At 56.7% G+C, this 22,889-nt stretch overlaps 1 protein-coding gene across 1 annotated transcript; it reads right to left on the reverse strand.

Moving 5' to 3' along the window:
- Nucleotides 1-1,106: 1,106 nt before the first annotated feature.
- On the reverse strand, nt 1,107-22,815 carry OGFOD3 (2-oxoglutarate and iron dependent oxygenase domain containing 3). Its single transcript, XM_032429640.1, has 9 exons — nt 22,654-22,815; nt 20,424-20,641; nt 16,916-16,991; nt 15,898-15,940; nt 13,658-13,722; nt 13,119-13,175; nt 8,192-8,345; nt 4,723-4,846; nt 1,107-1,401 (listed from the first exon to the last, which is right to left on the reverse strand). The coding sequence occupies exons 1-9, from the start codon at nt 22,725-22,727 to the stop codon at nt 1,265-1,267; spliced, it is 948 nt and encodes a 315-aa protein (XP_032285531.1). The 5' UTR covers nt 22,728-22,815; the 3' UTR covers nt 1,107-1,264.
- Between the last annotated feature and the right edge of the window lie 74 nt (nt 22,816-22,889).

A 22,889-nucleotide genomic window follows, 5' to 3' on the forward strand; every position in this document is an offset into this window, starting at 1 on the left:
CCCCCCTAGATCTGTCTTCTTTACCGAGGGAGACCCAGAGAGCTCAAGCTGGGCACCAGCCAGTTGTGTGACTGTGAGCCCCACCTCGTGTGTCCACAGGGCTGGGGACGGCAGCCAGGACGCCCACAGTGCGGCCTTCTCGGGAGGAGGGACTGCCCGTACCCCTGCTCCCCTGGGATTGACCTGGTCTCAAAGGTACTGAGGAACGTCACGGCGGGGCCTGCAGATCTGTGGGGGGACGGGGCTCAGGCATCGGTCCTGGCCACTGGGTGCGGACCCTCCCCTGCCACTCTGTGGGGCTCGGCAGGCAATGGGTGGGGGAGGTTCAGGCGGGAACAGAGGGGAGGCGGGAGGCTGGGATGGTAAACCAGAGCCCGCAAAGCCCTTCCTGGGGGGAGCGGGGGCCCTACAAAGTGAATTCAGAGCTGGCGGTCTATGCTTGCTTCCCCTGGAACTCAAGATCAAGTGAAAAACTGATATTTACAGTGTCAGTCAGCCCAAAAGGGACTAGATGTGCCACGGACGATGCTCCCCGCTTCCCCCTCGGCCTCCCGGAGCCTGGGGGCCTGAGATTAACGGACCTCAGCCCACTGGTGCTGCCCTGCTTGGCTTCAATCTGCTATTGCTTCCCGTCTGTCCTACTGCCTGGTCCCTTGCCGCTGTCTCCCCAGATTACACACACGGTCTGCCCCCCGGGCACCCGCGCCCTGCCTTCCCACACAGCACTGCCGGGGCACGTGCAGGGCGCCCGCGTGCGGTGTGACCAGCTTGGTCGCAGGAGGATGCTGTGTCCGGTGGGACTCACGTCACCGGTGTCCTAGGTCCTCGGCCCGCACCTGTCTCCCAGAGCTGCCCGCGCCCTGGACCTGCTCTACAGACCATGCATCGTCCACGTTCCAAAGTCGGTCTTCAATGGTCCGCGGTGGTTTCTGAATTTGGATGAGGCCCGGGCGAATGCCTATCTATTCACAAACGGGAATTTCCACCCAGGGCCCGGGGATCCCTCCTGGAGGCAGGAGGGTATGTCGGCTCACTGCCGACTCCTGGGCCCGACGTTGACAGCACGCCGAATCAAACACACAGGTGCTTGGGAGGTGAAGAGCCGCTTCCCCTAATTTACTTACAGATGAGGAACAATTAGTACAGCAGCAAATCAACATCCGGGTGATTCATAAGGCACCTTGTTCAATGGAAATGGGCCGAACTGGCGGCAGGGGGCATCTGTCCGGCGTGGCTGCTCCCAGGGAGGGCGCCGAGGCCAGGGCTACGTGAACACGGGGTCTGCGATGCCGTGGTCCGGGTTGCAGGTGAAGGCGATGGTCACAGCGTAACGGGTGCCCCAGTGGACCTTCTCCACACGGTGCAGGTTCTCGGACCCCGAGGTGAAGAAGGACACCCGACCTGGGACAGAAGAGAGCAGTGACCAGGAGGCCACACATACGGCCGGCCCTGACGCAGCAAACGAGGAGAACGGGACAGGCCCGCCCGCCACAGAACGGCTGCGGCAGGACGCAAAGCAGGCGAGGCCGCCGGAAGTGAGGGGCCCCCCAGCCCCTGTCCCGGCCCTCTTCGCGGTGGGCGGGCCCAGACTTGGGGGTGAGGTCCTGCCGCCACCCAGGGCACCCCGACAAGCCACGGGACCGCCCCAGGCCCACCCCTCACAGCCTTTCAGGTCTGATGCTTAGGATCTTACTTCTAATCCCACGTCAAACAAAACCAAACCCTGCAGAGTGATGGCAAAGCTTTAACCAAGAATCGGGGAAGACGCGTCAAGACAACGCCAAGCGCCTCGCCTCGTTAGCTCCCATCAAGTGGGGACAAAAGGCGAAGACGTGGGGAGAGGCAGCTTCTGAGTCAAGAGGAGGGGGTCCTCCAACCGTCAACAGACAATTCCACTCATTGGCTTCCGTCTTTAACTGGCCCTGCACACAGCACCGTAGATCTTTCTACAAGGGGGCTGACCGTAGGGGAGGAACCTGGGATTCGGCAGGCGCTGTGGCAACTGCATTTCCCTTCGAAGCTACTGCTGGAAACGCGACTGCTTCCTTCATACTTGCAACTCAACCATAATCTTTGCAAAGGAAAGGAAAGTCCATCTCAGACACTTGCTGCTTTCTCGTTGTAAGCAAAGAACTGTGCTCTGCTTGGGAACAACAGAGCAAAAGAAATCGTGGACACAGTGGAAGCCGAGTGTGAGCCCGGGGGCTCCTGGAGTTCACACGCGGTGCTGTCCCCGCTAAGGAAACACTCTTTCCCAGAGCAAGCCGCACGCACAACACTCTCTGAGACCCACATTTTTAAAAGACATCTTGTCCTCAGTCTCTTGCACTTTGATTCAAACCTGAGACACCGGACAAGCAGCCAGGCCTGTGTGCACGCCCGTCCATGCCCTCTGCCCCCTGTGCAGAAGGACACGGCAATCAAGTGTCTGTTGACATGCAGTAAGAGTGGGGGTCTCCCATCCCTCCCTGCGCATTGGCACAGTTTGCAAACAGAGACCTTGGGATAGTACAAAGCCTCCCACCATTCATGCTGCTGGAGCCTCAGAAGAAGAAATTAATATTGGGGCAGAAAAGGAGAACTTGAGGAAATGATCACCCAACCTTCCCCAACGTGACGAAAACCTTTGGCTTTTAGTCCAATAAGCATAGCAAACTCCAAGTGGATAAGTATAAATAAGTCCACGCCGAGGCCCAACACCATGGAACGGATGAAATGAAAGATTTCGGGAAAATCTTGGAAACAGCAGAGAAAAAAGACAGTGACCCGGTGATGGCGACTCTCTCAGCAAGAATGGAACCCGAATAAAGGAATGATGTTTATAAAGAGAAAGGAAAATGCTATCAGTCCTGAATTTCACAGTCAGTGAAGATAGCCGTGAGAAAAGGTGAGATGGGGACGTTCTCAGGAGAACCACTGCCAGGGGTGTGGTGCGTGAAGGCCGAAGGAAAGCGGTCCCCACTGGACACCCGGATCTACGGAGAGGGTCCTGGGCAGCATGAGTAAGTGGGAAAGTGTGAGGCGCTGTGGCTATTTTCCTGTGGATTCCCATGAGGCCGAGGACCTGTGTAAGGAATGGATGCCAACTTTCATGTGGCCTCGCTGGTGGGCGAGCCGCGCTGCATCTCTCGCCCGGCAAACGCCGGTTCCCGTGACGTCTGTGGGCACGGACCAGCCTCGCTGAGCCCCAGGCGGGGACGGGACAGAGGGAGTGCTATAAAATAACCTGGCAGACCCCCATCTTGCCCACCTGGAGAGAGATCCTCGGGTCCCCCAAACGCCGGTGTGATGACCTGTGGAGAAAAGTGCGACTCGGGCCGTGCGGTCCTGCCGGAGCCCCTCTGTGCTTTCTGCGTGCGGCCCAGCAACGGAGCTGGGAAGTGCGCAGTGGTTCCGATAAGCACAGGCACTACGGAAGTGCTCTGCGAGAACCCAGGGGCAGGCTACTTGTCACCAGAACCACGAGGAAATTACCAGCAGAGGATGAAGTCACCATCTGTGTGGTGACCAGCAGGCCAGCACCGCCAACACCACACGAGGCAAAGAGCAAACACGGTAACACTGACACCGGAGGGTGGGTCTCCCAGAACCACGTCCCCCAGGCCACGTCCCCCAGGCCGAGTCTCCCAGGGCCACGTCCCCCAAGGCCACGTCCCCCAGGCCGAGTCTCCCAGGGCCACGTCCCCCAAGGCCACGTCCCCCAGGCCGAGTCTCCCAGGGCCACATCCCCTAGGGGAACATCAAGTTGTCTGAATAATACTGCCCACATAATTCTATAAACATGAAACATTTCAGAATTCAGAAGAAGGTACTTTCTGGCTTTTTACATTCTTCAGTAAATGACTTAAAATAAGATTTAGCTCAGCAACTGAGTAACCAAAAATGTGAAATAATCTCAGTTTTTGTAGTCCTTCACGTCCTTTTCCTCTTGGGCCACAAGGGTGTCTCTTGAAAGCAGTGACAGGTGACACCCGGCCTCAGCACCAGAAGCTTCTCTGGTTCTTAATCTGTTAAACTGCCGGAGCTGCAGGGTGTCTGGAGGCCCCTCCTGCCCGCTGACTGAGCTGGGTCTGCACCTCTTCCCGTGCTCACCACAGAGGGAGGAGAGCAAACCCTGAGCTGCTTAATTCCCTTTTTACACCTTTGATTTCCACGCTACTGCGTGTCCCACTCAGAGCTTCGACAGGGAGCGGTTTGGACCCACTGGCTTGGTCCCACGGCCGGCAGGAACATTCTTAGCCAACCCAGGTGGGCAGCCTCTCTGGTCTGCCTGGGCTCCCACCAGGCGGGCGTCCAGTGAGCAAGTGAGCGCAGTGCCGCAGAACAGGTGAGACGTGGCCGCAGGGGGACGGCACGGCCCAGGAGCCTGGGCCAGGTGTCCGGGCTCTGCCTGTGAGTCTCTGGGAGTCCTGGCTGGGGCTGCGAACCCACCCTTCCCCACAAGCGCCAGAAGGGAGGGGACGGTCCCTCCGCTCAGCACATGCTCACGGGGCCGCTCTGAGTGTCCGTGCCGTGCTGGGGGCCCTGGGGGCTCCAGGACCACCTGGTCTGGGGAGGCAGGTCCGGGGAGGGACAGAGCGGGAATGCACTGCAGGAAGTGGGGGGCTCGGGGGACGGCTGTGCTGTGCGGCAGTGACCTAGGGCAGCGGGCGTGTCCAGGCCAGCAGATGGATGGCTTGCCCAGCTGCCTGCAAGCCCGGGGCTGCCGCCTGAGGGTCCTACCTGCTCTCGGCTCCACCGTCTTGTTGGCCCCCTCCTCCATGAACACAAATCGGCCCCCGCCGAAGTCGTCCAGGTAGTCGGAGAGGTAGAGCAGTGAGGTGTAATCGAAGGAGCCGTAGGTCACCTGCGGGCAGAGCGTGAGGGAGCACGTCAGCGTCCGGGCGCTCGTGGGGCACACCAGCCCAGAAGGCCGCGCTCGCGCTTCCGAGGTGGGTCAACAACACATGTCTGCCTCCTAAATGAGACCGCTGGCTGCCTTCCCGACCACAGACACACTGCGGTCAGGCCCGCGGTCCTACGCTTTTGCCTGGGGCTCCCGCACAGCTCAGATGCGGGCAGCCGCCTCCCAGCAAAGGCAGCGCGTGCGGACACTTGGCCGACAAGCCCGAGCCACAGCGATTCCCGGGACAGTGGCCGCATCACCTGCTAACCGACAGCTCCCACCTCCCACGTCCACACACGGAACAAACGCCGCAACAAGTGCTTTTGCTCTTTCTTCACATGTGGGGCAGCCCCAACCTTTGCTTCTAACTGTAGTAAAATACATGTGCCATAAATGTGCCATTTTAGCCAGGGGCACGAAGCACATCGTAGTCGCGCAGCCATCCCCACTGTCCGTCCCCAGAACTTTGCCTGGCATCTTCCCAAACTGACACGGTCCCCATTAAACACTCCCGCCCCCCGGCCCCGGCCCCCACCCTTCTGTCTCTGTCTCTGACGACCCCGGGGTCCTCATCTGGCGGACCCTACAGTGTCTGCCCTTTAGTGCGTGAGCCTCTTTGCGTAGACGCTCTTCGGGCAGACCGCACAGGCAGTGCAAAGCAGATGGTGAAGGACGGGGTCTGGCTGAGGGCTCGTCTGAGCACGGACCCTCTGATAACCGACCCCCACCCCTGGCCTGGACGGAGGGACGTAAACAGGGGGCGGCTATCATTTGTTCCCTCAGACGCCCTGAAGTCTGGGAGGCGAGGCACTGTTCGCGGCCAGGGCAGACAAGGGGCACCACGTGGAGATGCTGTTTTCTCAAGGTGACATCTGCAGGGTTTGGTTTAGAACCTCAGGCTGTGAGGAGAAGCTGACTGCACTTCTCCAAGGGCTCACTCACACAGATCGGGATCTGGTTAATAAAGGGAATTACCGAGATACGCATTCTTTTCACACAAAGATAGTGGTATCGACAAACAAGGAATTTTAATCACATAATAACATTTTCCAGGCTGATGAATCGTTCAATTAGCAAGTGTGGGGTAAGAGAGAAACGGAGGGGTCTAAGAACTGCAGTCCAAACCGTCGCCCCCCAGCCCTGGCGCACAGCCCGACTCTCTCCTCTAAGCCGCCGGGCTGATGGCCAGTCGTACATGATTCTATTGACACCTGCAGGTGTCCTGGGAACGACTCAGAAGCCCCAGGCCAGTCTCACGTGCCATATTTGATCAAGGCTCGAAAAGCCTTCTCCCCCTGCAACCACCTCTACCCCCATCACCATGACAGTCACCTCCTGACGGGAGGGGGGCCGACCAGCAGAGCTGCCATGGTGCCCAAGAGCAATGTCACCGTCTCACAAACTTGGCACCACGCAACGTGAGGCTGGATTCCTATACACCTGGGCTCAGCTCCGCATCCCCCACGGAGACCCCGACTCAGGTTCCCCTTGTCCGGAATCCCTTCTCCCAACAAACACCAGAGGGATAAGCCTGCAAATCTCCCAGGGCCGGGCTTCTTGAGCAGCTTCCGCAGTGAACCTCACGTCCATCAATCATACGTGAGCCGCCTAAAACCTGAGAGAGACCCCGCCAGTGGGCGGGGAGTCCAGGAGCCTGACCCTCTCCTACCCACCCACCCCCAGATACCGCAAAGGAACCCTCAGAACTCGCGTGAGAACCAGGGAGCTGGTTGGGAGTGGTGGGAGCGTCTCTGTTCCTGAGCTGAGACAAGAGCCTCGCGGATGAGGAGCAGATGCCACGTTCCGGAGTTCTCTTGTGTCTGAGGACATCTTTTTGCCACGTCCACACGTGAGCGGCCTGTGGCTGCTCGTGTGACCCCGGCTCCTGCAGACCCTTCCATGGCCTCCTGGCTCTGAGCATCGCTCTGGAGAGCCTGAGGCTGCCGACGTGTGACTGGCGGCCAGTCTCTTCCCGCCTGAGGAGTATTCTCTTCGAAGTTCGAGAACGCAGCCGGGCCGCACTCAGTGTTGTTTCTCCTGAACGGACTCTTCCTGGTGGGTGGAGGGCTGTTCCTCCTTCGTGCAGGAGATCCTCCTGGGCTCCGGCCCACGGCGGGAGCTCCCTTCTCCGTATGCTGGACGTACCCATCCGTCCTCCACACGCATCGTCTTTGCCGTCAGCACCGTAACAACCACTTCTGCCCCTGCGACGTCTGTGATGATCTCACGGCCAAGGTCGCACCTGCCGCCTGGTGCAGTGACGATCGGCGGTGGTCACCCACAGACCAACAGCTGCCACAGCCGTGAGGGGCAAGGGGACGGGCTGGACCACAGCGGGCCCGGACTGGCGTCTGAACACACTGCAAGCAGACACTGGGCCTCCTGCCATGAGGCCAGAAATCCCGCAGTCCCAGCCTGAGTCTGGGGAGCCCCCAGAGCATCGCTGGCCCGCTGGGAGCCCCTGGCCACAGACGCCACTTCCATTTAAGCTGGCTTGAACGGATTACATATTGGGGTCCTCAGTTTCACTAACCACACCCTTGTGCTCATGGCCACGCGTGGTGCTGCTTCCGTCAGCTCAGTCGAGATCACACAAAGGCTGAGCATCTGGCTGGGTTTCAGAGCTGAAGCCCCATTTGCAAGCGTGCGTCCCAACCTGCCCTCATCACTCATCCCAAGCTTTCCGGGTATTTTTCACTTGCTTCTTTCGTTCTAGCATCAAGGGACACGGGGACGGTCCTGGGTCACCTGAGCACACCTGCAGCCCTCAGGTGTCCCCCGGCAGCACGCTGAGAACATGGGGGGCATGGCTGCAGTACAGATGGGGACGGGCTCCAACTCAGCGGGTCGAGATCACCGATTAGCTGGGACTGTGCAACAGAGATCCAGGACGGGAGATCCAGAGGAGCCTGAGTGGTCGAGAGATCTTCCCGTGAAGAGGCGGGACGCGGGCGGAGGGCAGGCCCAAGGGGAGGCCACCTGCAGCTGTGGGGACGACAGAGGCTGCCTGGGTGGCACGTGGTGGAGCTCACGGCTCCAGCGGACGCAGCCACGGAGGACAGGGTGCCACGGTGCCCACCACTTCCTAGTACACATTTCACTGTCCCACGGGGACGGGTTTTACCTCCTTGACGACATCCACGGGGTTCCACAGGGTTTAGGGCCCACCCCAAATGTTGGAGAGGAAGACACCTAAAATCCCAACCACAGAAACGCCACAGGGTAGATGCTCCGAAGCCCAGGCAGAGCCAGCTCGGGCAGCCACGGACAAGCCCCTGGCACCTGCGCTGGAGAGCGGGTGCTCACCTTGTCCACGTGTGCGTGCCAATACTCGTCGTGAGCCGTCCGGGCTTGGGTGCTGTTGATGCGGGAGAAGAATGTGGGCTTTGTCAGGTAGAGCGAAGACGCGCTGATGCCAAAAGCCTGGGCGATCGTGAGCTGGACCTTCTGCCGCACGTCCCTGTCGGGAGGACACACGCATCACCCAGGAGCAGTGTGGCCCCTGGAGAGAACTCTCCACAGGTCCCGCAGAGCCCACACAGCGCCACGCTGCAAAAAGACACGGACTACAGGAAAGCCGCCAGACGGACAGACACACACCCAGCAGCCTGGGCCTGTGTGAAGGGACACCACGTGCAGGACTAGGAACTGAGCACCGACTCCTTGCAGGAATGGCCACGGCACCAGGCCCACTGGGGACACTCAGAAGCAACAGAGGAGGAGAGCGGCCCTCTGCACAGCGTGTGCGCATTCCTGAGCAGGGCAGAGAGGCCCTCACTGGGAGCTGCAGTGTGCGCGCAGCCAGGGGCTGGGGCCACCGCCTGCCACAGCAGAGGGGTGGCACCCCGTGGAGACACCGGCCCCTTCCTCGCACGTCCAGGGGGCTGAGCTCCAAGCCCTGCACACGCAGCTGTGGGGCGAGGTGCCAATGGAGCATAGTCCCCCACATCGGCGTCCACAGTGGGGGCACCGCCTCTGCCTGGACCGCTGCTGACCTGCACAGCCGAGCTCCAGGGAGCCGCCTCCTTGTGGGAGGCCAGATGCAGGGGACAGTGCTAGACGGGCTGACCCCCGTCTTTCAGGTAGACACACGACACCTGCTGCCTACCCACCTACCTACACGCCTCTACACACATGTGCACACGGACCTACCTACACACACCATACACACTTACACCCTACACACACGTGCACAAGGATCTACCTACACACACCAAACTTACACCCTTACACACGTGTACACGTACCTACCTAAACGCAGCATACACACTTACACCCCTACATATGCACAAGTGTGCGGGGCTCAGGTACACGCCCACACGCGCCTACATTCAGGTGCCTGCCCATGTACCCGCGTGCACACGTGCGGAGCTAGCTCTAGCCCCACAAATCACGTAGCTCCAGCACAACAGGGTATCCTTCCAACATCTCCAAACCACCGGCCGATGCTTCAACATGCACACCACTAGCCAAAGGGTGCCCCCATTCCGCAGGGCGCCAACTGGGGGCGCACCAGACTTTTCCTGGGACCCCCTTAGACTCATTTCAGTAAGTAGAGCAAGCACTCTACCATCAGCGACGTTCATGGAACTTCTGCTGGGCCCACAACTACATTCAGAATGCTTCTAACCCTTCAACGGGGTAGGAGATACGGGTGCGCTCAGCAGCTCTTATCAGCCAAGTCAGAAAAACTACTTCTGAGAATGTCAGAATTTTTAGTGGGCTTTGTTGTCTTCATCTTTGTTCACCTTCAATGCGCAAAGCTTTGCCAACAGTGTTTAGCCAAATGTCCCAGTTCAACGAACCGAAAGACCTTAGAGGCTCGTGGTATTCCTTCACTCTGTCATCAAACCACACACTCTGTGGATGGCACGCTAATGAGGTGATGGTGCTCCTTCTGGGCTCCCGGGGGCCCGCCCCAGACAGTCCTCCGGTTTTCAGTTCCGGCCACGGCATGTCACGCTGCACACTGTCCCTGAGGTCAGCAGACAGATGACAGCCAGAAAAGACGGGAAGCAAACTGACGTTTTACCTTCAGCACGTCCAGAGATGGCTGGGAGTCCGATGAAACCACGTGGACGTGGCACCGAGAGCGGCAGGAGGCCTGCTCCCGGGGGCACACTGACCACCTCTGTAATAACCCGAGGTGGAGTTCCGGGAATTTCTCACCCTGAACATTAACCATAAAGCCAACCTCAAAGCTTTCCCTCCAGCTCACAAGACACACAGAGCGGAGCATTTTGTGTTTTGTGTGAATTATCAGAATGCTTTCGTGGGAGACAGGCAGCTCTTCTGACCATGACATCGCCATGGCCTCGAGAGTCCCCAAACCTCGCTCTCTTGGTCCAGCAGAAATGTTCTGTGACGATCTAGACCATAAATGAGATCAGGCTGAGATCTCATGCTGGTAATACTCTTGTCATGTCTCAGAATGCTCAATTATTTTTTTTTTTTTAAAGATTTTATTTATTTATTTGAGACAGAGAGAATGAGAGAGAGAGAGAGAGCACATGAGATGGGGGAGGGTCAGAGGGAGAAGCAGGCTCCCTGCCGAGCAGGGAGCCCGATGCGGGACTCGATCCAGGGACTCCAGGATCATGACCTGAGCCGAAGGCAGTCGCTTAACCAACTGAGCCACCCAGGCGCCCTGCTCAATTATTTTTAACAACAGAATAGACAAAGTTAGAAAGAAGATTCCAATGGCACCCTCTAAAACTGCCATTTCCTTGACAACACTATTTGAGAATCTATTTTGAGAAGTTTTAGTGATTGGGTTATTATTATGATTATTTTTTAAAGGTTTTATTATTTTAAGAGAGAGAGCTGATGCGAGCAGGGGGAAGGATGGAGGGAAAGAAAATCTCAAGCAGACTCCCTGCTGCGCGTGGAGCCCGATGCGGGGCTCAATCCCACAACCCTGAGATCATGACCTGAGCTGAAATCAGTCGGACACTTAACCAGCTGAGCCACCCAGGTGCCCCAGTTATTATTTTAATAATTGTTTTACTGTGTGAAACTAATTGGTTCCTTCCATTTTTCCTCATTGATAACTACCAGTCTCATTTATTAAACCCTCAGCTCTGGTGGAACACAGCGAACGTCCTGATGAAGCCTGCGTTCCGTGCCTCCTGGCAGCCGCCTCCTCCAGCACCCACGTGCCCGGCAACGGCGCTCATCCTTCTTGGTTCAACAGCCAACTGGGTTTTCACTCCAGAAATACAAACTCTGTTCCATACGTGCGACTCTCCCTGGGTTCTCTGGGCAACCACGAGCTGTCCCCGACCGCAGTTGGATCGACACCCCTTCCTCTCTGCAGGCTCGCACTCGAATGAGACACAAATCCGCTGTTTTCTTCATCCGTGGTGATCGTTTTTACGTTTCATAGAGCCTTGAACTTACGAACATTAAAATACTGACGCACGCTTTTCACTTAACAGTAAACACCGTAAACACAGTAAACCAGTCACGGGGTGATTGCAGACCAGGCTCCTGCACCGCTGGTCACCTGGCCCTTTTGTGCTGCGAAACCCAGCCTCGCTCCAGGCCCAGACTTCAGGGCCGACCCAGTGAGGTCACTAGCGCGTGGCAGGGGTCAAGGGCACCGCTCACTGCCGCTACTATTTGCATGTCAAGTTCACCCCAACCCTTCGCTTCTCTCTGGACCAGGAGCCCGGCTGTCTCCCTGGAAACATCACCAAGGGGAAGCAGCAGCTGTTTCCAGGCCTCGAGGCTATGGTAGCAATGGGCCCGCTGGTTGCTGGTCAGGGACGGGTGCTGGGGCCGAGGGGACAGAAGGGCAACGTGGGGTCCACGTGGCGACGAGACGCTCGGTACTGTGACCGGCAGCCCTTACATGACCTACCCAGGGGACAGAATTGCACACACTCACACAAATAAGGTAGAACCAGGGATTCTGAGCAAGACGGTGGGGACAGCACTGGGGCCAGTTCCTGGGGGCGATGCCCTGCTCTGCTCACACCAACTTGTTGCCGTTGGGCGAAACTGGGTGAAGGGTACATGGGATCGCCCTGTATTATTTCCCCAAACAGTCTGTGAGTCTTGATTATCTAAAAATTATAAGTTTTAATTAAAGAAAGCCACTCCCCAGTGAGAGGAGCTGCCAGGGCAGGAGGGCCGTTCCTGGCACCAGCATGTGTGGTGTGACTTGAGAGGGCACGGCCCCCTGCAGCACCCTGGGCTGCTCGTGGGGCTGTTGCAAGAGCTGCTGGACCCGCTGAGGCTGGCTCTGCCTCCCTCCACGTGAGCTGTTGCGAGGGGCAGGGAGCAGCCCTGCACAGACGGGGGGGCGCACGAGGCCTCCACGGGCCTGCTCCTTCCACAGGGTCGTGTGGGCTCGATGGCCTGGCTGGACCCACAGCGACTGAGGCAGTGCTGCCCTGTGCACCACCTACTAGCCCGAAGCGATCTGGACGCTAGTGCAGAGTGTAACACTCACAGCTGTTCTAGTACTTTCTGCCAGTCGGCCCTGGCTGCACAGAGCGTCAGGGAAGGAGAAAAACCACGGAGTTGGGAGAAGAGGCCAACCCAGACAAGCCCCCTCCCTTCAGTATTTCTGGGGACGCTCATGCGGTCCATGGGTTCCCTGGCCTGGCCCCCGGGGCAGAGAGGTACCACCCCTGCGTCCACCTGCCCGGACTCTGATAAAGTGAGCTGTGCATTTCAGCCTTCGTGAGACCCTCTGCTCACAATGTGCCCACGACAAGTCAGGGGCTGGGGCACAGACCCCAGGGACATGCACAAGACCTCAGCTGGGGTGGACACGGGGCGGGCGTGGTCTGGAGAGGTGGTGGTCAGGTGGGTATGGCCGGGTGGTGGTCTTTGAGGGCAAGGGTTGGGTGGGTGGACGTGGTCAGTGGGCATGGACTCGGTGCTGTGGTGGGATGGGCAGGGTCGGGGAAGGCGTGATCACGGCGGGTTCGGACAAGTGGGCGTGCCCAGGGGCGTGGCGTGGGCTGGTGGGCGGGGTGAAGATGGGTGGGCATGGTTGCAGAGGGTGGGTGGGTGTGGCCTAGCCTGGGGCGTGGCCTATGCCCTTCAGCAGGGGCTGGTGGGCGTGGCCCTGCAGCTGGGTGGGTGTGACCGTGATGGGCGTGGCGCGCCTGGGTTCCGCCCCTGACTGGGCGGGGCTCCCGCGGCACCGACCCTCCGCCCTCCCCACTCAGCCTGCGCCACCTGCCTCCCCGTCTGACGTGATGACTGCTTTCCTCCTCACCTGTACAACTGGAAGTCCTCTTCTGAGAAGACGGTTTGTATTTTATCTCCAAAGTATCTGTGAAAAAATAGGCTGTTAACAAATGTAACGTTTCATTGGACGTCTGTTGTCAACGCTTTATTATAATCTTTGAATCTTTTCCTCACTTCCTTTAGCTTCGTTGTTTCCTCCTGGGCGCTGATCTGTTTCTCCAGTGATAACCACGTGATTAAAGGGACGGAAGTCAATGGGAGCATCAAGGTTGGGAGAATCTCTGCTTCTCTGGCCTCAGGGAGGATCGGAGTCCCACCGGACTCTCCAGCTCTCCTGAGGGCCTGGCCAGCCTCTCACCCCTCCCACCTCTCCCTCTGGCTGTCCCTCGGCCTCAGGAAGGTCCCGCTTTCCGGAGAAGGCCCCTGAGAAGCCTCCGATGGAGCCCCAGACTGTTCCCTGCAGCTGGTGAACAAGGATCCTGCCCCCTGAGAAGGGCCATACCCCCCAGTTCCAGCTAAGAAATGCACAGGGGTGCAGGGAGGGCTGCAGCCCCTCAGGGCTCTCACCTGTACAGGTTCACAAAGTGCTTCCCGACAGACAGGGCTCCTGAGTGCAAGTCCAAGATGGATGCCTGGAAAAGATGAGCACAGGGCAGCAGGCGCCTTGAGGTCCAGCCCACCCTCACCCTGGGTCCGGGAGGCCATGCCGGGTTTCAAGACAGGGGACCCAGGGTATATACAGGACAGATCTCGTTCTCTCCTGCCCAGTCTGATTTTCTGAAAACAGTCCACAGACCTGTGAACTCCTGCAGCTGAATCACACCCCACCCACCCTCGCTCCTTCAGCCCTGTTGAGGTATAAGGGACAGATGAGCTGCACAATTTCATAAGCTTTGATGTCACATACCCGTGAGCCACCATCACCATCAAGATAACAACCACATCCCAGAATGTCCTTGTACCCTCTGCCATCCTGCCTCTCTCCCCCGACTCCTCCCCACCCAGGCAACCACTGATGTGCTTCCTACCGTCACAGACTGATGCACATTTTCTAAAATTATATGTGAATGTAATCATGTGGGATGCACTCTTTCTGGGTCTCCTTCTGCTCAGCATAACCACTCTGGTTCGCTCATGCTGTTGTGTCCACAGACATCCATCCCATCTTATTGCTGAGGACACTCCATGGTTTGGGGTTAACACAACCATGTGGGTTGTTTCCAGTTTGGGGCTATTACCAATTAAGCTGCCCTGAACACTGGCAGACAAGTCTGTGTGGACAGATGCTTTCATTCTCTTGCGTAAATCCCCAGAAGTGGAATTGCTGGGTCCTACTTTCTAAAACACCGTCAAAGTGTTCTGCTCCCCTCCCCTGCCCACCCCACCTCTGTGGGTCTTCCCCCCATCCGGGAAAAGTGGTCACCAGCAGGGACCATTTTTACGCTATCTGGAAGCTACTATATTTCTCCTAATTGGTGCAGTGATCAGCCCAGGGGTTTGAACATAATTTGAGCTTAATAAATGTTAACTGAACTTAAAGGCATCAAATCTGGTTCCTTTGCTGCAAGACAACTTCCTGAGGGAATGCCCAACAAAGAATAACAGATGAGTCCATGCACAAATGGGTTTTTAATAAATGCTACCCCTGAATCAAACCAAACTGAAATAAAAGGAGCTTAATTTTCGGAACTCTGGGGGAAATTTTGCAGAATAAAATAAAGTGATGCAGATAATCATAGAGATACTTAGAAATTCTAGCAAAGTCCATAAACTAATCTTCCCAGGACTTTCAAACATGTAGACTGATCCGGGTCCGCATAATGGCGATAATTTAGCCATCGCCAAACAATGCAGAGAAGACTGTATCTTCCACAGCTTCACACGCTGGGTGGAGACCCACATTCAGGACACCACAGGGGAATGCAAGCTAATGTGCGGTGCTCGTAGGAACAGGACCCCAGGCGCTGCCCAGGAGGCAGATGAGACACAGGGCTGCCCTGGCCCAGCAGCTGCTGTGACTGATCACCACAAACTGGGGACTCAAACTAACCGGAATTTGTCTCCTCACAGCTACTGAAGCCAGAGATCCTAAAATCAAGGTGTGGCCAGGGCCACGCTCCCTCTGAAGGCTCTAAGGGAGAACTCCTCCTGCTTCTTCCAGCTTCTGGTGGCTCCAGGGGTCCCCTGGCTTATGGCTGCATCCCTCCACCTCTGTCTTCCTGCGGCTTCTCCTCTTCCACAAGTCTCTCTCTGCCTCTCTCGCATAAGGACACTTTTGCCATTGGATTTAGGGCCCACCCCAATCCAGAATGACCTCATCTTCAGACCCTTAACTTCATGGCATCTGTAAAGACCCCTTTTCCAAATAAGGTCCTATCCCCAGGTTCTGGGTGGATGCACTGTTTATGAGATCCCCTGGGACGTCCCCCTGCCCCCACCGGGCCCCTGCACTCTCACACACATGGATGACAGTGCCCACACCGTGTCTGTGGGGCCTCCAGCCTGGAGGCTGGGGAGCATGTGTGTCACCGTGTCCCAGGAGCCCCTCCCGCTTCCAGGGCTGGCCACCACCCTCACTGGGCTCCTAACTCACCCTCTGTCAGCTCACTGTCTGAGACCAGATCCGCCTGCCCCCAGCAGGGGCCCCAGATCTGGAGCAGGCTGCTGCAACTCACTGTGAAGAGCGGGGACACTCTTGTGCCCCCTGAATGTGGCCTGTCCACACTGGCGATGTGGGGGGACACCTCCTTGCTCCTGGACGGACAGCAAGTTAAAGGGGCAGAAAGAAAACTGAAGCAGGAACTCACCCCTCCGTCAGATCCTCCCAGGGACAGCCCCTTCTCGGCTATGCTGTGGGGGAAGGTCATTATATTCAGGATTTAGTTAGTAGAATTGTCTGTGGTATATCTAGGCAAATAACCAGCATGATTCATGTAATGTTAATAGATTGTTTAATATTTGCAATATAAACACATGTTCAGACCAAAGGACTCAATTTTCAAAGCTAAATGAGTAAATGGTAATATTTCCTCACCATCTTGTTAATTAAATACAACAGATTAGAAACAAGTAGGCTTAATTTCCATCTTTAGCACCGAGAGCTGGTGCCCACCCAAATGGGCTGAGCTACTCCCACTGGGTCCCTGGGGATGGGTCAACCCGACTCCAGTGACTCCTGCCCAACGAGCCCCTACACTGTTATCTAGAAACAGGAGGAGCGTCTCCCTGCTGGGACGGGCAGCTGGGACATAGGCTGCAGGCAGCTTCAGGGCAGACGCCGCTCCACCTTGCACCTGTGTCTAAACAGTTCTCGTGTCTGAACAATTTGTTGCAAAATCAAAGCTTTAAGATCTTGTTTTTAAAATCCCAACAAAGAAAAATCCAGTGTCGGCTGCATCTGAGTAGACTTCCTGCCCCGACGCCAGTCACGGCTGGTCGGCCCAAGGGCTAATGCCCAGCCGGCTTAGGCACAGAGACCGCACCGCTCTCGGGAGCCCCCGCTGCAGGGGCGCGTCTGCACAGGTGCCCACAGTCTCCCCAAGAGCTGGGGAGGCAGCATCTCCCTAGACCTCCTGTCCAGGTCAGACCCACCTCCCCTGAAGAGGGCTTGGGCCTCGGCGGGTTCCAGCAGCAGCAGCAGCTCTGAGGGGAACACCCTTTGCTCCTGGAAACTGGAGAAGCCTGCTTTTGCCCTTGGAAGCACGCAAGAAATGCTTACGGAATTCTAAATGAATTTCTTTACATTGTTTTTTTAGTAAAAACTGTCTGCTTCCTGTCCTGCAGCCCCACTTTCCCATTTGTTCGGGACAGAAGAGGCTTGGGTACCTGCGAATCCGCTGGGCTTCGTCCCTGGTGATGACGGTGTCACTGATGCCCCGGCCACACTTCCTGGGCGAGCAGCCTGGAGAGAGAGGAGCCGGAAGGAGATGCTGACCCCATGCTGAATCTGTTGAGGACTTACCTATAGGGGGCCCTCCCCAGGGGAACTCTGTGGGGCCGTGCCTTCCACAGCATGAGGGGGCCGGATTTGGCAAATAAAATACAGGACACCCACATAGGTGTGAATTTCAGAGAGGCAACAATGATCTTTTTGGTGTAAGTGCATCCTCTGTGGGACATACTGACACCTGGCTGGACACAGCACATTCCTGGTGGCCCCACACCAGGCAGGTGCTTACCCTTGGGAAGAGATCCCTGAGCCAGAGGCAGTATCCGTGACAATCTAGGACCACAGATCCAGCCTTCCTAAGCCCCCGTGAGAAAGCCCTTCAGGGACAACTGAAGCTGTGCTTGCAATTCTGGTCACTGTCCTGTCCCAGGGGCCCGGCAAACCAAAGGTGCTCACCACGTGTCCCACCCTGCACTCCCTCCGTCTCTCTGCACCCGGGATGTGCAGCTGCTTAGGGAAGGAAGGTGGAGAAGCTCGGATGGCACCGAGGCCAGGGTCAGGTGGATGGGGCCAGGATGACGCAAAGCATCAGACAGACGGGCTGAGCAAACCCCTGGTGTTTCAGCACACAGGGCGGGCCAGCTCCCTTGTACGGGTCCTGGCCAATGAGATGGAGCCGAGCGACACTCTGGGACAGGGTGGGCTGGCTGACATCTAGCTTTTCATCCTTCTTCCCCCTTGCTGTCTGGAACGTGAGCCTGGTGCCTGGAGGTAGAGTGGGTGTCCTGGGACCAGGTGAGCCACACACTGAACCTAAGTGCTGAGGGGCTCACAGAGCACCAGGCCAGTCTGGGGGGCCTTTCTCTGTGCCTTGCTGTGTGGGAAAAATAAACTTCTACTTGGGGGCCATCGGGGGAGAGGTGCCTCAGTTCCAGGAGGCCAAATACCATCCCACTGATACAGGTGTTTTCATTATAAACAAAAGCCACATGTATGCTTTTTATAAGGGTTACTCCCTAAACAAAATGACAACAGAAAGATAAAAAATAAAAGCAAATACAACGACAATCAAAAGAAAGCTTGGAGAGTGATATCTGTGTAACTACTGTGCTTTAAGACAAAAGAATCATTACAGGGAAAAAGAGGGTCATGTTTAGAAGTGACAGAACAATTCACCAGGAAGATGAAGACATGACAAACAGCACCGGATAGTATCATCTCAGATATGAAACAGCCAACATGAAAGACCAGTCCGGAGAAGCTGCCAGACCCACAGGCACGGTGGACATGCCTGCTCGCCTCTCTCAGTAATTGATGCACAAAGGAGACAGAAGTCCGTGAGGATGTAGACTAAGAGACTGGGAGAATCACGGAGAACTTTGCATGCAACCATTAGAAAACGTTTTTCCAGGTATACGTAGAACATTAACAAAAACATATTAGGTCAAAAAGAAAGTCTGAGGGGCACCTGGGTGACTCAGTTGATTGAGTGTCTGAGCTCAGGTCATGATCTCAGGGTCGTGACATCAAGCCACAACCAGCTCCATGCTCAGCTCAGAGTCTGCTTGAGATTCGCTCTCTCCCCCTCTGCCCCCCCACCCGCTCATGAGCATGCGTGCACGCGGGTGCTCTCTCTCTCTCTCTCTCAAATAAATAACTCTTTAAAAAAAGAAAGTCTCAGGGCGCCTGGGTGGCTCAGTCGTTAAGCGTCTGCCTTCGGCTTCCAGGGTCCTGGGATCGAGCCCCGCGTCGGGCTCCCTGCTCCGCGGGAAGCCTGCTTCTCCCTCTCTCACTCCCCCTGCTTGTGTTCCCTCTCTCACTGTGTCTCCCTCTGTCAAATAAATAAATAAAATCTTAAAAAAAAAGAAAGTCTGAGCCAATATCAAAGGACCTATATCATACAGATTATATTATTGAGCTACAAGGCAATTAGGTTAGAAATTGATTTTTAAAAAGAGAGAACCAAAACCCCATGAATTTTGAAATGCTAAAACCCAGTAGGAACAGAGTGTTCAACATGAGTAAGGGTCAAGAGTATAATTTGGGTGAAAAAGTGAATTTTGGATGGTTGACTTATCAGGGCATGAGCACACACTCCACACAGTGCTCTGTCCAGACACCCCCACAGGGGTCGAGCCTCCGTCTCATCAGGAGCCCCTTGCCCAAAGTAGAAGCCCCTCCAGCTTGAGGGGCAGGAGAGAAGTCCAGAAGCTTTAAATATACCTCAACTATTTTTTGGTATTGTGGAAATACACATAATACAAAATTTACCATTTTACATTCATAGTGTTGTGCCAACATCATCACTATTCGTCTCCAGGATTTTTTCTGCTTCCCAAACTGGAACCCCACATTGCTAAATAATAACAACTCCCAATCCCCCCACCCCCTCGTGCAAACTTTTAGTGTTGCTAAATTATTAAGTGCGTGAGAAGAGAAACTTCAGTTCTAACTGCAGAGAAATACTTTCTTGGAAGCTGGGACAGGAGAGGGAAAGGCTGAGGGAGACAGGGAGGGCACCCATACGGGCGAGGGAGGTGGAGCCCTGGCCCGCGGGCGCCACTCGGTGGAAGCACTGGGCAGTCTTCTTCCAGTTCAGTCCAGAGCACTGCTCTCAATGAAAAAATTAACAGAATTCTGTCTTTAAGACAGTCGCGCAGGCTAGGTTTTTAAAACGGAGAAAGTGCCCAGCAGCGAGGAATGTGTGAGAAATTAAAGCCCACTGGCACTGAGTTCCTGGGCTCTCCGGGGTGCCGAACCCCATGGGCGCCTCTGGGCACCACGCCCCCTCCTGCCTTCCTGCCCCACCCCCACCCCCCGATGGGACACTCGACCTGGGGAAGGGCTTCTGGTAGTGACATTTCTTTTTTTTTCTTTTTTAAGATTTTATTATTTATTTGAGAGAGAGCGAGAGCACAAGCAGGGGGAGTGGCAGGCAGAGGGAGAAGCAGGCTTCCCGCCGAGCAGGGAGCCCGATGCGGGACTCGATCCCAGGACCCTGAGACCATGACCTGAGCTGAAGGCAGACGCTCAACGACTGAGCCCCCCAGGCGTCCCCAGTAGTGACATTTCTTGTTGCAACATTTTCTGCAGCGACAACACTCTATAACACTCTATAGCCAAAGACTTTTCTCGTTTCAGCTTTTTCTTCCTTACCTTTCCAATTCTGTTGTGCGCCTCCAGGCAAACTGTCTCTCCAGCAGAGTGCAGGGCACCTCGGTAAAATGCTAGCCTCGGTGACCGGCAGGCCTGCCCCTGTATTTCCCAGTCCAGGTGTGGGTTAACCCACCTGAAGGAGGGAAAGTTCGCCCGTACCCCCCGGCCCCCGCCCACTTCCAATCTGATTCCCACCAATTCACTGCAGCAGAACACGGACGCATCTCAGACACAGCGCGCTCCATGTTGACGTGCTGCTCTTTCCCGGACTGCAGCAGCATCGCCTACCTTCAAACCTTCGGTGACTGTCATAGTCCTCTGAGCAGGGCACCTCGATGAACCTGCCTGGTAGCATCTCGCCACGGTGAGCCAGGACCTCAGTGACGCCACCATCACCCCCCAGACTGCCCCAGAGCAGCAGCCCAGCAAGCACGGCGCAGGCCCCCAGGATGGCGGTTCTCAGCCACTTCCTCGGCACCTCCCGCGGGGCCCGGACACTCTTGGTGCTGAGGACAAAACACAACCGCCGTCACCCAAAGGCCCCCATGTGTGCTGAGAAGACAGACCATGATGACCAGGGACCGCACCCACACTTGGTTACAGCAAGCCTTACACTGTTCTGCAGTAACGGAGGTCAGAGCTGCTCTCAGCCAATCCAGGGGCACTCGGCAGCCTGAGAGGATGTGCTGGGGAAGGAGGCCCCCAGCCCCATCTGACCCGTGCTGGGAACAAGGTGAGCTGCCAGTCAGTGTCCCTCCAGGCCCACGGAGAACCCAAATCTGTGCTGCCAATCACATTGCCTGCAACTGAAACTGACTGCCCCGAACCATGTACCACGGCCCATGCCCACACACAGGACACAAACTAAGTGTGACTCAAGCCCACTTCACTAAAACCACAAGCCAGCCGAGAAGACAAGCACAATGAAAACAATGTGCAATTAAGACACTTTTTGTACAACCTGGGTGCTACACTTCTCACTGCCAGGCTGAAGTTGCATGCACATGCGTGTGCACATCTGTATGTGCCCGTGGGTGCGGCTGGCTGCGTGCACCCGTGTAAATGGGAAGCTGTCTACTGCTGGCTAGGAAAGACTTGGTGACTGTAGGGCTCAAAGAGCTCCCAAAAAAAGAAAGAAAAAAGGGGCGCCTGGGTGGCTCAGTCGTTAAGCGTCTGCCTTCGGCTCAGGTCATGATCCCAGGGTCCTGGGATCGAGCCCCGCATCGGGCTCCCTGCTCAGCGGGAAGCCTGCTTCTCCCTCTCCCACTCCCCCTGCTTGTGTTCCCTCTCTCGCTGTGTCTCTCTCTGTCAAATAAATAAGTAAAAATCTTTAAAAAAAAAGAAAGAAAGAAAAAAGATCAAGGCACTCTTTTAAGGAGGTGTGCCCTGTTTCTTCAAGTATGCAATTAATTCCTGAAAAGTAGGGAGTCTGACTTCTATTTTTATGTCCCTCAACTCTTTGCAGTGCTATAAAACAAATTCCAATAAATATAAAACAAATTCCAATAAATAAATCCCAAGGAGGGCACAGCATGGTCAGACCACGTTGAGTGGATACCTCATCATTTTAAACAGGAATCATAGACACCGGAAGGGGAAGGGGGGCTCTGCCCAACTCAAAAAGATTCCCCACCCCTAGAACTGCTGTCCAGCCTCCAGGCCACCCAGCCTTCCATAATTAGACCAGGGTGGACACCTGACACCAGCCGGCCCATCATTTCCCTTCTCCCGAAATTCCAGACAGGGCACAGGGCAGGGAGACTGCCAGCCCATCTGAGCAGCAAATGATTGGCACCCTGACCGACAAGGCAGAGTTACTGGGGACCCTTCTCCCCACAGTGCGGCTGCGGAATCTGAAAGGGATGGGGTGGGGGGGGGAAGGGGAGGGGGACGACGACAACGACACACGCACAGAGACACAAAAGATGAAGAAACTGCATCTTCGGCCAGATTCAGATGCAACACTCCCCTCGGGGTCTGCTCAAGGGGAGCACCCTGTTTGGAGCAAGCTGGCTCAAGCTGCACCCAGAGAATCTCGCCAGAACAGAAGGGGCCTGCTTTCCAAGTCTCAGAGCAAGGTCCATGGCCCCTGGGCAAGCACTGGGGCTCAGTGATTTTTCCTGGAGCGATGAAAACACACCCTGGCTCTGAGAGCTTTAGGGAGAACCCCCTGCAAGGCTACGGGATGGGACGGTCACTTATTCATTCATCGGGCCATCCATCCGACGGCCCTCCTATACACAGCCCTAAGGACAGCGCACAGGGACGACACGACGGGGCCTCGGAACACGCCCGCGTCGGGAGGCCGGCCGTGGAGCCCTCTGCACACAGGGTCCGGGTCAGGGAAGGATTCCCGCCCCGAGTTCCCGTCCGGAGTCCGAACCCCGAGCCCCGGGGGCGCAGCACGACTCTGCAGGCCACGCCCCCGATAGGCCACGCCCTCTGGTCTGACCACGCCCGCCGCGCGGCCACGCCACGCCCGCCGCCGCAGCTCGCCCCTCCCCGCGCTGTCCGGTACCTGCTCGGGCGCCGGCGCTCGGCCGCCCCGCTGCCCTCGGGAGCCTTGGGCGCGCCCCTCCGCTGAGGCGCCATCGGGCCAGGCCGCTGCGGAACCGGGCGGAACGCGGGAGCCGCCCCGAGCCCGGGACGAGCGCCGCGAGAGGTTGCGCGAGGCCGGCGCTGCCGGGGACGCAGAGCGACGCACTCGACCGTCGACCCCGGGTCTGGCGGCCAGGCCCGAGCAATCGGAGGCCG

Source organism: Phoca vitulina, unplaced genomic scaffold (genome assembly GCF_004348235.1).
Source record: "Phoca vitulina isolate PV1807 unplaced genomic scaffold, GSC_HSeal_1.0 scaffold41, whole genome shotgun sequence".
Taxonomy (NCBI): Eukaryota; Metazoa; Chordata; class Mammalia; order Carnivora; family Phocidae; genus Phoca; species Phoca vitulina.

Excerpts from the sequence above, each read along its gene's own strand:
- OGFOD3 (XM_032429640.1), bottom strand. The coding sequence starts at position 22,727 with ATGGCGCCTCAGCGGAGGGGCGCGCCCAAGGCTCCCGAGGGCAGCGGG. Across the intron at positions 13,176-13,657 it reads CACTTTGTGAACCTGTACAG|ATACTTTGGAGATAAAATAC; the intron begins GTGAGAGCCCTG and ends ATTTTTTCACAG. Across the intron at positions 8,346-13,118 it reads GAGGACTTCCAGTTGTACAG|GGACGTGCGGCAGAAGGTCC; the intron begins GTGAGGAGGAAA and ends TCCTCCCGACAG.